This window comes from Trachurus trachurus, assembly GCF_905171665.1.
Source record: "Trachurus trachurus genome assembly, chromosome: 16".
NCBI classification, from domain to species: Eukaryota; Metazoa; Chordata; class Actinopteri; order Carangiformes; family Carangidae; genus Trachurus; species Trachurus trachurus.
The window spans coordinates 17,235,525-17,249,498 of NC_139902.1; the positions used below are offsets into that span (position 1 = coordinate 17,235,525).

General features: G+C 42.5%; 2 protein-coding genes across 4 annotated transcripts in view; both read right to left on the reverse strand.

The window, feature by feature from the left end:
• Positions 1-255: 255 nt before the first annotated feature.
• rbm24b (RNA binding motif protein 24b) lies at positions 256-5,456 on the reverse strand. The gene is made up of 4 exons (XM_083990481.1): positions 5,136-5,456; positions 4,766-4,889; positions 4,383-4,437; positions 256-1,521 (listed from the first exon to the last, which is right to left on the reverse strand). The coding sequence occupies exons 1-4, from the start codon at positions 5,304-5,306 to the stop codon at positions 1,164-1,166; spliced, it is 708 nt and encodes a 235-aa protein (XP_083846607.1). The 5' UTR covers positions 5,307-5,456; the 3' UTR covers positions 256-1,163.
• Positions 5,457-7,097: 1,641 nt separating this feature from the next.
• Positions 7,098-13,974, reverse strand: part of kif13a (kinesin family member 13A) — a 37,544-nt gene continuing 30,667 nt past the window's right edge. For 2 of the 3 annotated variants that reach the window (XM_083990471.1, XM_083990470.1), the window contains exons 32-34: positions 12,577-12,728; positions 9,238-10,444; positions 7,098-8,644 (exon numbers count right to left, since the gene is read on the reverse strand). In XM_083990471.1, the coding sequence (XP_083846597.1) occupies positions 8,511-8,644; positions 9,238-10,444; positions 12,577-12,728 (1,493 nt within the window). In that variant the 3' untranslated portion in view covers positions 7,098-8,510. Of the gene's footprint in view, positions 8,645-9,237; positions 10,445-11,582; positions 11,748-12,576; positions 12,729-13,974 lie in introns of all 3 variants that reach the window. The other variant, XM_083990472.1, reaches the window with a different exon arrangement.

The window sequence follows — 13,974 nt, forward strand, 5'->3', positions numbered from 1 at the left end:
AAATGTATACAATTCAAAAAGTAAACAGTTGTCAGACTGTCCTTTACCAAACTGGTCAAGTATAAAAAGCGACATTAAAGAATTAAGGATATATTTTAGACAAAATTAAATCTACAGAAAACAGGAGAAAAAAAGCATTGGAGTTATTGCTACCTTTACACTCATATTGTTCTTTATACATAATATAGCTATTGTTAAGCCAAGTTTAAACATTCTTAACATATGCTTTTGATCATGAAAAATACAGCAGCACATGTGGGCATGTTCCATAGTAGGCTCATACTAATAACACACAAACATAAATAAAGGTTGTTATTATTATTTTTTTTTTTACTGTAAAGCTTCATAATAAATACATAAATAGCATAATTTAAAGGCACGTTATGAAACATTTGTTTCAAAATGACAGATTCACATTCTACAATGTTTCTTCCCTCCTGCTGAGTGTATTTGAGGTGCAATTTAAAGGGAAGAAAAGTGAGTGCTTGTACCAGCTTCTGCTGTCACCTCAGCATTTTATCTAAAATGCTACCCAGAAAATACACTTTAAAACAAACTAATTGAGGATGTCTAATCTATCTCACTCCAAACAGTTATTAAAAAAAAAGAGAACAATCCTAACAAAACTTCTTTATCAAATGTCTGCATAGCTTTATCGAACAAAATACTGGTCCAAAACTATTAAATACTGAAAACTGCATGATGACGTCACATGCTGTTCTCATATCTTTATGCAAGTGTTTTGGTTTGTTTTCAATGTGGAAATGGGGAAGAAACCTGATTATAAGACATAAATGTTTATGGGAATTCTATACAAATTCCACCAATATATACTATATACACAAAATTCAGCAATGTTGACATGAGGTCCAGTGAGTCAATCAACATTAAATATATCTTACCACTGAATAAATATTAAATATTTGTATATATTCAATAGTGACAAAATACTCATCTTGCTTGAGTAAAAATATGAAGACTAATTCCTCATGTGTCTCCACAATCTGATTTTTTTTTCAGGCTCTTTGGTAGAAGGACTGCTAAGATAAACTTGGGAGTGACAACCATCGTTCAGCTTTTACTGTTTTCCCCTCCTAACTTTGCCCTCTTCATGGGAAGAGGGGCATCCCCTGCTTTCCTCCTGTTAAGTAGTTTTCATGGTTTTACTGCATGCGATCTGTCTGCAGCTGCTGAGGTTGGTACTGGCTGAAGGCTGCAGCAGCAGCAGCAGCCCCTGGGGTGGCAGCAGTGGCGAGCGGCTGCTGGACAGCGTATCCATACCCTGCTGTAGTCATGTAGCTTGTTGGTGCTGGTGACGCCGCGTAGGGATACTGCTCATAGGCAGCTGCAGCGGCGGCAGTGGCAGCAGCCGCCGAGTACTGAGCGTACGTCGCACCGGTATAATCAAGGTACGGGGAAGTGGCAGCAGCAGCTGTTGCCGTAGCAGCAGAAGGTTGTACATGAGGGATCACCATACTGGGTTGGACAAAGGCCTGAGGGTAGACGTAGTGAGCAGGGATCCTGTAGGACACAAAGACACAATGGGTCAAAGCAGAGCCACAGTCAGACATCCGTCCAACGCTGAAACTAAACTCTGGAAAACTGAAAAGCAGGCGCCACAAATACGTCAATCCAGTCCTCAGAACACAGCAAATCCATTCATTAACAACTGAAATAAAACCCTACCTAGAAATGAAAAGTTAAGGAAGCAGCAAAACCACAAAGAAACACAAGCGCAGCTTTTAATTTCAAAAAAAGCGCCTGAATCTGAAAGACAGTAAGGCATTAAAAGAAGACACAGCCCAGCTCTGCACCCAAAGTTTCACTGAAAAACTGGATTTTACAAAATGCGAGCTTATCGCACAACACCACAACATATCAGGATAAGAAGTGGCCATTATTCTGTCCACAGACACCACACATACAGGCATGCCCACACATGTTAATACGTCCTTAAACACAAAAAACAAATATGAGAAAAATAGGTTTTTCTGTCTTTAGAAATAAATGAAATTATTTGCAGTGCAGTCAATGGAGCTGCCAGGTTGACCATACAATAACTCAACAAGTGGGTGCTTAGTTGTAGGCCTATTGGCTTGTGCAGAGGCCATGTTGTCGGTTGGTTTTGAAAAACAAATCCTTTGAGCTATTTTTGAGAGAGAAAGTGGGGTAAGAGCAACAGGTTTCCATTGGAAGAGCAATATACCAAACTATGGGGGGATGAATACAAGCCTGCGTATCTGGGTACATTTGGTCCTACTTTTAACTTGAGTTAAATTCACCCACAGTAAATATATTGAAGAGCAGGTGTGAAACTGATATATCGGTCCATGGACGAGTGCCCCCTCCCCCCTTCTTACAGACATACACCCCCACACAAACATACACACGCCAACTTGACTGACAGGGGAGGCTGGAAGCATGCTATTTTTTGCTCCCCTTGTCATTTCCAAAGGACAAGCTGATCCCCTCCTTCAGTAACACATGGCAGGGGACTCGGGAACTGTAATGGCTTCCTACGCTGCTCTACTGTCACAGTGACTTTCCTGAATTTACTTATTTATCATGGGACTGGAGGTGTCCCAGCTGATCAAGAAGTGCTACTCGTGTTACAAAGTGGGATGCATGTATCCACTGCTGTAAATTGAAGCTAACCGCTTTGAGCTACAGTCACATAATGATCACAAAACAAAGTTATGTCTATTGCTCTAAATCTAATCACACGTCTAATTTTCATTTTGACAAGATAGAAACGGATTTGTTGTTCTTCCTCATTTGTGATTTGACATTGTTTTGATATCAACAGTTCAAGTGCTAAAAGGGCACAGCTGACTTAAGCCACGTCTACTGAAAGAGACGGGATGAACATTTTGTGGTCCTGCACGTCGGGAGCTAAATAAAGGTGCTTTGTAAATCACCAGGACACATGGGTAATCCCCAGCACATAACCACAAGGCTTCATGGGCACATGGCTCGGCCCACCTGTTGTCCACAGCCAAGCGGCCCTGTCTGTGCCATACATTATTAACAGCACCGCTGAGTGACTCCCATTTTCCATCTGAATTCGAGAGGCCGTGGAGATCACTGTAGCCAACAGCTGCTGCCCAAGAGACCAGCTAAGATCTCTGTCTCCAAACCACAGTGCACTGGACGCTGATCTATATATATTTATATGAAAAGGGCTAGACTGGTTTATCACAGTGCTAAATAATGACTCCAAAATCATGAATAGAGTTAGTTGACATCTAAAAATAGTTTTACAGTGTAGAAGTCATTTTTAATTTGACTTTGACATTTAACTGTAATAAAACATGGGGGAAACTGAACATACCCAATGTTTGCTTACTATGTATGTGTGTGTTCAAAGTCCCCCTGCACATTTTAATTTTATACATGATTGCCACTGGAGCGATGAGAAAAATGTCAAAGAATATTATTCGTTCATCAGAAGAAACTATTCTCAGTAATGTTTACCTGTAGATGTAAGCTACAAGTGAAAGCAGTGGGTTAATAAAGAAAAGAAAGAAAACAACACAGCATCATGGGTAAGGAAACAGAAACAGAACTCCCACATGCAAGCCAGTGTTTGTTTTGTTGTAGGGGATCGATTTTGAATTGAACACACTATGAGTGATCATCAGCCCCCTTTGGACAACAAAACACTATCAACTTAATGTTAACTAAAGAACTGGGGGAAAAGAAAACACAGGCTAAAGCACAAATCAATCAATTAAAAAAAGGGGGAAAAGAATCAACACCCCATTTGCAGAGTTACAACTCCCTATCACAACTCACAAAGTCTGCACAAAAACCTCCTGCAACCCCCACCTCCCCCACTGCAAGTAGAAATGAGCACACAGTTAAGCTGAACACCACATCATACTGAAAAACAAGGCACACACCAATCTATGTACTATGGAAAACTGGAAAAACAAAATGGAAAAAAAACATAAGACTTCCATGCATCTAGTCACCATTTCAGTGCGATTGTGTATGTCAGAGTATACAGGTAACACTTTAGTGCTCTGCCCAATGCAGACTCAGCTATTCCTCAAATCATCATGTCCCTTCATCAGCTATTTTAACCGTTACCGACCCTGTCAGATCAGAGAGAGATAGACAACATCAAGTCAAGTCCTGTAGTGGCTGGGGACAAACGTTCACTTCCTTCACAGTCAACGCCAAGCAGAGGAGCACACATCAACACTCACATGTCCTCATTCAGGTTTAAATAGGTGGAGGCAATAATAAAAAATAAATAAATGTTTACAACAATAGAAAAGCACATTGTAGGAGATCATAAAAGACAATAGCAGAATTTTCTTTTCTCTCCATTTCATACTGTAGATTTTGTAAAAGACACAGAAGCTGTGCAGCTTTACCCATAAGGTCTTTGGATGAACGCTGGATGGATCTGAGGCACGCCAAATGCAAACCCTGGAATTAAAACAAATTATTACCATTCAACAATAGTTTCAAACTGGAGATGATGTTAAAGAAAGTGGGCTGACATTTGCAAGAGTACATTAATACTAAACTAACAGAGGGTCAGTCATTTACATCGTTCGTTTACAGTCGATTACATGGCGCTAACTATCAAGAAAATGATCTACTTTTTCTAAATTGTATCTTATATTCATATCCCCCTTTAGCAGGATGTAGTATTTATTAACTTTGCGCCCAGTGTAGAGGGCTGCTGTCTTTATAAGCAGCATTAATTAGGCCTATCTAACCTCTGGCTGTAGCTATGAAATGGGCCCCTCACCTGGTTGTATGACCCTAGGCTTGGCCCCCAGGTAGGCCAGGTTCACATTGGCTTTCCTTCCATCTATAATGGGGTTGGGGTCCTTACAGGCTCGATCAGCAGAGGCCCGGTCAGCCATGGTCACCTATGAGGAACAACATATTGTCCATTCACCACATGTTACAGCACAGCTTGGTCACAGTGATCAACAGGCACCCAGAAATGATTGCTAATTGTTGTTGTTTTTGTTTTTTTTTAGCTATTTGACTTCTGATGCAACAGTCAACAGCACAATCGACTCTTTGGGTGTTGACAGTTGACCTGATCCCCCACAGTAAAACATGCGCAAGCGGCTTGAAACTCATATTCACATCAACAGGTTGTTACTTACGAATCCATAACCTCTGGATTTGCCAGTCTGCCGATCAGTGATGACCACAGCCTCCTCGATGTCTCCAAACACTTCGAAATATTTCCTGAGGCTTGAGTCGGTTGTGTGATAAGGAAGACCTCCCACAAAGATCTTGGTGAAGGTGGTGTCTTTCTGTGCCGAGTGCATCATGTATGTTGGTGTGGAGGTGGTTTCCTGGAAGTTTCAAGGGGAGGTAAAGTAAAGAGAAGCGTTCAGATGCGCAGGGGAGAGAGAGTCTGCGGCGCGGAGAGGCAGCCCCCCCGGTAGAGCCAGAGTGGATCCGAGCGAGGAGGAGGAGGAGGAGGAGGAGGAGGACACCTGTTAGTTTGTCGCGGGAGGTTTCCCAGTTGTCAGTGTGACACAGATACTTAACTCCACCCAGATCCAGACCACCACTCAGTGTTCAGGAGACCTACTGTTGCACAGCTGCTAAAACAGTGGCAAGGACACACACGGGTGCACGTGACAAACCCTTCACCCTTTTCTCACTATCCCATCTAAGATCAGTAAAGAGATCCATGTCAGTAATAGAGTGTAAAATCATTGAAGCCACAGTGGAGACAAACGTGGGCTAAAGCTGCTAAATCACTTCCTGGGTTCAAACCGGGATTTTGCCAAAAAAGAAGAAAAGAAATACAGAGAGAGAAAAGAATAATAGATACTAATAAAAAAAAATAAAACAAACACTTATTTTTTTCACATTTCATCAATTTACAAAAAACTGTTTCTGTGATGTGAAATCACATTATTTCTGGTAGAAATTTCTTTGTCTCTGCCCTGAAAGATATTCAGATATTACTTACCCCCCAAATTACTCATATCTAATATATATATATATTTTTTTTTAATTGTACAAGTGTCAATTTAAAAATCAACACACTTAACCTTTACTGCAGTATTTCTGTGCATCTGCTGCTGTTGGTTGTGTCCATTCACTGCACATGAATACTTTTATTAAAATCATATAATTAATAACAACTGACTCCATGTAGGCACAATAATTAAGTTAAAAAACAAACGGTCTCAATCATGAGAGACAACATGCAGGGGGCATGCATTTGCAACTAAACTGATTTGCAAAGCTGATAGTGAGTGAAGACTTGACACATACAAGGCCTTAAATCCAGGGGCTTATTCCATGCATGAAGGAGTATACGTTGCCTGCATCGTTCGTGGGTGACAACAAATTGTTTACATGTTTGCGTTGTTTACATTCACACATCAGCCACAGACGGGATAAGTTCCAGGGGACCATAACTCTACCACTGACAGGAGACATTTTTGCCCCACGTTAAGTAACCAAAAAGTAGAGCAAACATCACACACTGCCACTGTGACATACTGTAGGGCATGTTTATGCTGTATAAAATGTTTGGTTAAAGCAAAACTGGTGTCTATTTTCTTTGTAAAATGCACCACATCATAAGATATTATAAAGAAGGATATTTCTGGCAAAACATAGAAAATTATTGTTTTTCAAGCATGTATGTGCATATTATTGATAATCATATTTCAAATAGCAGACTAAATGTACACAGCTCTATTTCCTGATTGTGCACACTTTACATAATGGAATCATTGTGACGGTTGCATTAGGTCGTTGGGTATTTTTTGTCGTTTGTTGATCTGGAAACACAAAACAAGTGACAAATCGGCAAGTCTGACTGTGCCCAACCTAGTGAGAAGTGAGGAATACAACTTTAGACCATAATTCATAGGTGAATAAATTATGGGAACGCACTGCGTTTTCAGAGCGGATGTTGCTGTTAAAGAAGATATTATATATTATAATAGGTGAATAATATGCGTCTGCTATACTACAATACTATGGTATGCTCTTAACACACACACACAGCCATGACGAATGAAAGAAGAGTCGACACAGTTGCTGATTGTAAATGTTCTATTCTAGAACATTTTGTACCAATTAAAACAGTTTGAGATACATTATAAATACAATTCTGTACATTATAATAGTGTAAATACTATGTTCAAATACATTTCTATTTACAACTCCTTCTCAGGGAGAGCAGCTTTGTTCTCTTCTTTAAAGTAAGGTCTTGGGTTTCTTTCATTTTCTTGAAATAATAGCCTGAATATATAACTATTTCTCGTCAGTTCCACAGTTCACCACTTCCATAAAAATATAAGTTCATTGGACAACTTCTCTCCATAACTAAACTACTTTTGCACCGTTTTCCCTCGCCTGCAACTGTCCAGCACCCATTCATCCAACACCCCCATGTGAAAAATTGCATTATTGAGTACCTTTTAACATGTAGTGTTATACATCAGTCAGTTAATATATAAAATGCAGATGAACGGTCAGTTAAAAAGGTATTCAATCAATCAGTCAATGAGGCTGGATGGCATTTTCAATGCCTCTGGGCATCATGAGATACATACACAGGTTTAAGGTCCATACAGATTGTTTCTGTTTCTAACTCAATGAATTTGCTATGGAGCTCATTGAGTAGTCTGGGGTTTATGTGCCTTTAAAAAAATGGAAACAGGGCAATAAGGCATCAGTATATCCAGGCCTTATATAAAGCCTAGCTGCTTTGTTCCATGGATTAGAGGTGATGACACACGTTTCTTCAGTCACCTCGGTTAGAAAATGTCTCATCAGTCCAATATGGAAGACAGTCCGTGAACTCTCCAAGAATCCTTTCCAGTGCAAGCATTCAAACATTAATAGTCTCATGCTGGATGGGGATTATTTCCTCCACAGTGTTACAGTACTTCAACAGGATAATTTAATGTCATAACTGCAGTCAAACACTGAAAGCAACTCAGGTTTTGCAGATTTGTCCTCCGTTCAGGGTATGTGGCATTACTCCTAGAGATATGGCACTAAGCTTTACTTGGACACACAGATATATAGTGAATACCTCCACATATGTACATTAGAAAAATAACATATAACAGCAGATATGGAACCGTAGTTCTTTGGTTACCCCTGACGTATCATATTGATGTAAATATCAATGTTTATTAACAGTAGTACATTCTTAATCTTCATATCCCAGATTACTCCACTATGAGCCCCAGGGGTGGATGCATTGTCTTATAAAAAATATTATATATAATGTTCAGAAACCAATTTAAGAAAAAGTATGTGGGTAAAGATTCCATATGGACTCCCAGTTAAAAGTTAAGTTCTCTATCAAAAATATCAACGTATAGAAAAGTCAGATATGTGCATAGACGAGTCTCAGTGAACAGTAATTAGGATATACCTTCATGAAATGCACAGGTCAGGAAAGCAGACACACCTACAGAATACATCAGCGTTTGATCTGAGGACCGCCCTTGGGTCTGCTTCTTCTCAGAAAGCTGGTCCTTCTTTGGGTCCTATCTGATCAGGGTCTGGGGCTCTGTGTCCATGGAGGGAGGTCCTCTGGTGAGACGAGATGGTTTGACAAATACACCGTGGCCTGGGGGGCAGCGGAAGTACACCCTTCCCTGGACAGTCCCGTTGTGCTTTCCTATGGGAGGGTCGAGAACAACTGATTTAAAGTGGATCGTTTGTTTTCCCTGAAGTTTTGTTACTGTATATTTAAACCTTTTACACAGAGAAGCAGTTTTCCTAATAAATTAACATGAACCAGTCTGTTGATGACAACCACACTTAATACCCTAGCCTGGATGATTAAACTTGCCTTTTATGTATAAAAACCCTCTGCATTGACATTGAAGCACAAATCTTTCATTATGTTACACCTTAAAGAGGGAAACAGCAACAGTGATTTCGGGCCACAAGTGAGCTAACAGCCTCGACCCACTCCTCCCTTACATGTTTGTTGAATCAGGAGGCAGAGGAGAAGGTGAAGAATTAATAAATTTGACCTCAACCACCCTCCTTTGAAAATGTACAGTATGTTTCTGTTTGATCCGCAAGCTGAAGAGCAGTTTAATATGATGGTAAATCGCATTTTACATATTTACATATTTGAGGGTTAAATAAAAACAATACTGACAAACAAACTTGTAATGATGAGGATCCCTACATTTTTGATTGGATCTAATAACATAGATTAGTTGGGTACTACTTTGAAGGAAAATCTTGAGAGGGACTCACCCACTGCCATGTCCAGCTTCACTCCAATCCAGATGCCCTTAGCAAACTCAACCCCTCCAACATAGTGGACTGTTCCTTTCCTCTTCCCCACCCACACCTGTTCTCCGGGGGCCATCCAGTCGGGCAGCTGAGCCACAGGGGTGCTTTCATCCCCGCTGGAGTCCCCGGAGGGCTCGGCACTGCTGGGGTTAGGGCTGGGGCAGGGACTTCCGTGGGGCAGATCTCCTTGTGCAGGCTCCTGGATCGGAGGTTCTCCTCCCGCCCGCAGAGCCGGAGCAGAGGAAGGGGCTGTAGATGGAGATGTGGCCGGGGATGGTGACACTGGAGTTGGGACTGATGAAGAGGGAGTTATTTGGGCTGGAGATGGAGCTGGGACTTTATCTGGTGCACATACTGGTGCTCTGACTGAGGGGCAAACTACAGTTGTGTTAGGGCAGGACACAGAGTCTTCGTTATTGGGACATTTACATATTGCATTTTCAGGATTAGACGAGTCGTTAATACCAGAAACGACAGAGGAGTCTTGATTGCCAGTGTCACATGTTTCTACCTTATCTGGTTTCTTCTGTTCTCCACCCTCCTGCTTCCATCCCTCTGTAAAATGTGCTAAATCACTCTCTCCAATACTGTCGTCAGCCCCTTTAAAGTCAGTGAACTCCTGGCTGGTGCTGAGGACACGGTTGCGAGGCAGAGGTGACGTTCGCTGCTTGTCTGTGCAATTAGGAATACTGACAGGTGAGGAGCCCTGAGGGTGAGCCACCGCGTCCTGGACCCCACCTGCCGAGAGAGGAAGCTGCTGGGCGTCGCTCCCTGCAGAAACACTTTTGGTTTGGGTGCAGCCTCGACCCGCGAGAGGGTCCTGGGGGTCTCTGGAGGTGACGCTGAGGTGGTCAGAGCTCTCGCTGGCACTGAAAGGCATGTCGGACAGCGTGGCGTTGGAGGCACTGTGTGAAAAGTAGCCGCTAGTGCAACTGCTGGTCGTGGGGCTTCGGGGGACCTCTCTCTCCACGTTGCCCCCTCCGCACCGGCTTCCCTTCGGGTCGGAGCGGCCGGGCAGAAGCCCCTCATGGCTCTCCAGAGTGGCGTTGTAGATCTCAAAGTTCGCAAAGTCCTCTGGGATGTAAGGCTGGAAGCTGCTGTGGTCCTGAGGGCCCCCTTCAAGATTCCGAGCGATGTCCACGTCCGTCTCCTCGTCCTCCGAGTCCTGCTGATCAAAACAACAACAGCAGGACAAAAGACACATCCCACAGGACATGATGTCAACTAAAGCTTTCCTTTCCTTATTTTTTTTTTCTCAAGTGACTGAAGACAACAGATAAATGACAAAAGATGTGATAATGGAAAATGAAAATGAGGTATGAATCTATAATATGGTTCAGTTTCAGGTATTTGTTGCTCAGCAGTGTGCACTGTTCACAGACATATGAGCACTGTATCATCCCATTTTAAACAAGGTTTAAGCCGCTGGAACAAATTTCAGATTCCTTTCATGAAATATAGATACATCGGCTACTGTCCAATTTTTGAAGCCAATTAATAATAAACTACAAAAATATATTCAGTAATACACACGTTTCAGACACTATAAATTGAGTCTTTTGCTTATACACTGTCTAAACAAAGTCTGTGATTCCAGTGGCTGATCTTAATTCTTGTGTTTGTCTGTAAAGTGTGGGAGACTCTGTGAAAATACTGCTCAGAGAAAGACTCACAGAGCCTGGTAGAGAAGGAGAACATGTGTTTATAGCTACGCTGCCATAGGCTTAGACCGCTGGGGGACACATCTGGTTACATGGAGCCCTCTCCTCTCCTCTCCTCTCCTCTCCTCTCCTCTCCTCTCCTCTCCTCTCCTCTCCTCTCCTCTCCTCTCCTCTCCTCTCCTCTCCTCTCCTCTCCTCTCCCTGCCTCCCTTGCCTACCAGAGGCTTCCTTCTTCAGCTGTTGTTAACATTTCCATGTTTCTCACATTCTCTGTTATAAACTGTTTTCTTGTCTGTAACAACATCTATTGCACGTCTGTCCGTCCTGGGTGAGGGATCCCTCCTCTGTTGCTCACCCTGAGGTTTCTCCGATTTTTCCCTGTTAAAAGGGTTTTCCATGGAGTTTTTCCTCAGTCGATGTGAGGGTCTAAGGGCAGAGGATGTTGTTATGATGCTATGTGAAGCCCTTTGAGACAAACTGTCTGTAAAAACGGGCTATACAAATAAAATTGCCTTGCCTTGCCTGCCATGTGTAATCCTTACCGAGTTCAACACTTACAGCAGTATGAGTGTGTTTCACGTGTGTGTCTGTCTGTGTGTAAAACCCTTACAGTGACCCCCTCAAGGTGGTGTATGGAGCACTTACAGCAGTGTGTGGCAGTGTGTAGCTGAGCTGTCTGCTGGTGGAGGTGGAGGTGGGGGTGGAGGTGGAGGTGGAAGGCTTGCAGTGGCCCTCGCTGCCTGCCCTGGGGCGGCGCCAGGGGCAGGGAGGGGGGAGCAGTGCAGGGCTGTCCACACATGAGCGCATGCTCTGCGGATGGGTGAGAACAACAGCACACACTTCACACAAACACGCACACACACGGCATGCATGGAGCTGGGCAGGCCAGTTACACAGTTAGTAGCATGCAGAATGATATTCCAAAAAAAAAAAAATGCTTGAAGTGTCCTCAGTGTGTGCACCTGTACTTCTTTGACAGTGGGTTTGAATGTTTTAGATTTTCTTGAGCCTTGTTTTCCTCATATCCACACGTTATTATGGCCTACAGCAAATGTTAATTCAAAACTTGAATCTCATACAGAAAAATTTATCACGACAGCAGCCATTAATCTTCCACTGAAGTCATACTTCTATCCTCTCTTTTGTTTTAATCCTGCTGCTTACCGAACCACTTTGCTTTCCCTCCAAACACAGATGCCCTGACAGGGACTATATTTGTAAAGTATGAGCACCTCCTTTAGCCCACTTCAAGCAGAGATGTAGAAACATATGCAATGTTAGTTCAAACTGTTGGAACAGCCACAAACTATCTGGAAAATCCAATTATCTCCGACAAAAACAGACACAAGACTATATCGGCACTGCTTGGTCTAGGCAAGAGTTGTGGCTGCCCCCAGATGATGTCATGCTCCTGTGAGTCGTGCTGATGGCACCATCATGTTTGTGTTTTGTCCAGCCACACAACAGCAAAGCCACTTTCATGAACACCAGGCAGTTTTGGAAAATTAGTGATGTGTCTGCCATGTGTTAAATGTAAAAATGTGGACTGAAGAAATATTCAATGGGAAAGAGAAAAACATGGCAAAAACGAAGACCTGAAAACTTCCCCTCGAGTGAGAGATAATTCCTTCCAACCTACCTCTTGTCCCAGCAGCGGCCGGGCCTCCAGGGCTTTCTTCGCCTTGTTCTCTTCTTTGACAGGCAGCAGAGACTTGAGGAACTTGGGTGGCTGAGGGGAGAGGACCTTGAAGGGGCTGGAGTTGAAAAAGGTCGGGCTGTCTGGGACCAAACCTGTGAGGGAACATGAAGCTGTGACTCGGCTATATTGTAGTTACGTGGGACAACACTGGCCCTGTTCAGCCCTGGAAATAACACTGCCCTCTTGGATCATCCAATCACAAGTTGACTCCGGCTCCAAGTACAAGTGTGAATGCACATGTATTTAGACATATTTGAGATAGGCCACATTCAGAGGTGATCTGGGTCACATGTGGATATATTCTTTTAGCAATGTGAAGTCAAATGCGTCCTGGCCACATTCAAGGAGCTCTGCTGCCTGACATCCTCTAACACAGTCTGATTTGTCCCTACAGTTTAATTATGAAACTAAAATATAATTATTATTACTGCTCCTGTGACCACATCACGCCTGTCCTCCTCTACATCCACTGCCTCCCTATTCCACAATGCATACATTTTTAAATCCCCCTCCTCACCTCCAAACCCCCTCCTACCTCACTGACCTGCTCCACCACCACACTCCCTCTTGCAGCCTCCACTCAGAACTGAGCACCAAACCTGGGATGACAGCACCTTCTCCATCACTGCTGTATCCCTCTGAATCTCTCTACACAAATCTCTCTACATGAGAGACTGTCCTTTAAACCTGTTCAGAACTGCTTTTAATATACAATGCTTTTTATGTTCTTAATGTGTTTTGTTGTTTTAATTATGTTTATGTAAAATGTCTTTGAGTATCATTACAGTGCTACATAAATGAAATGATTTATTATTATTATTATTAAGTTGCTAAAATTGTATTTATTTCTAAGAAGTGTGCATAGTGCATTAAAAGGAACTATTATGTAGCTTAACTATGTGAGAATGGAGGCTCTCTGTCTTCCATGTGCACGTGTCTTTTATTGTATCTCTTGTCTGAAACAACTTTGCAAGATTGGGGACGCGGCCCTGCTGTCCCAGCTCTCCTCTCTGCAGCAATGCAACACAAACGCGCCCCGTAACCCGCAATCTCTTGTTTATGACAGATTAAACTACACCAATCTACACGTTGTAACATCGTATATGATATATAACGTTATCTACCGCTCTATTGATTGATTTCTCGCCGGCTTCGTTGTAAACAAATGCACATGGCCAGGACGAGGGTTAGCAACAGTGGAAAAGTGCCTGACTTGCATAGTTCCTCTTAAATTCACTCATTCACACAAGCACATCGATAACAGACCCATCTGGTGATTGGCTACAAACACACACAATAAATAACTGTTTACATTTTAAAGCAGGGAAGTAAAATCAC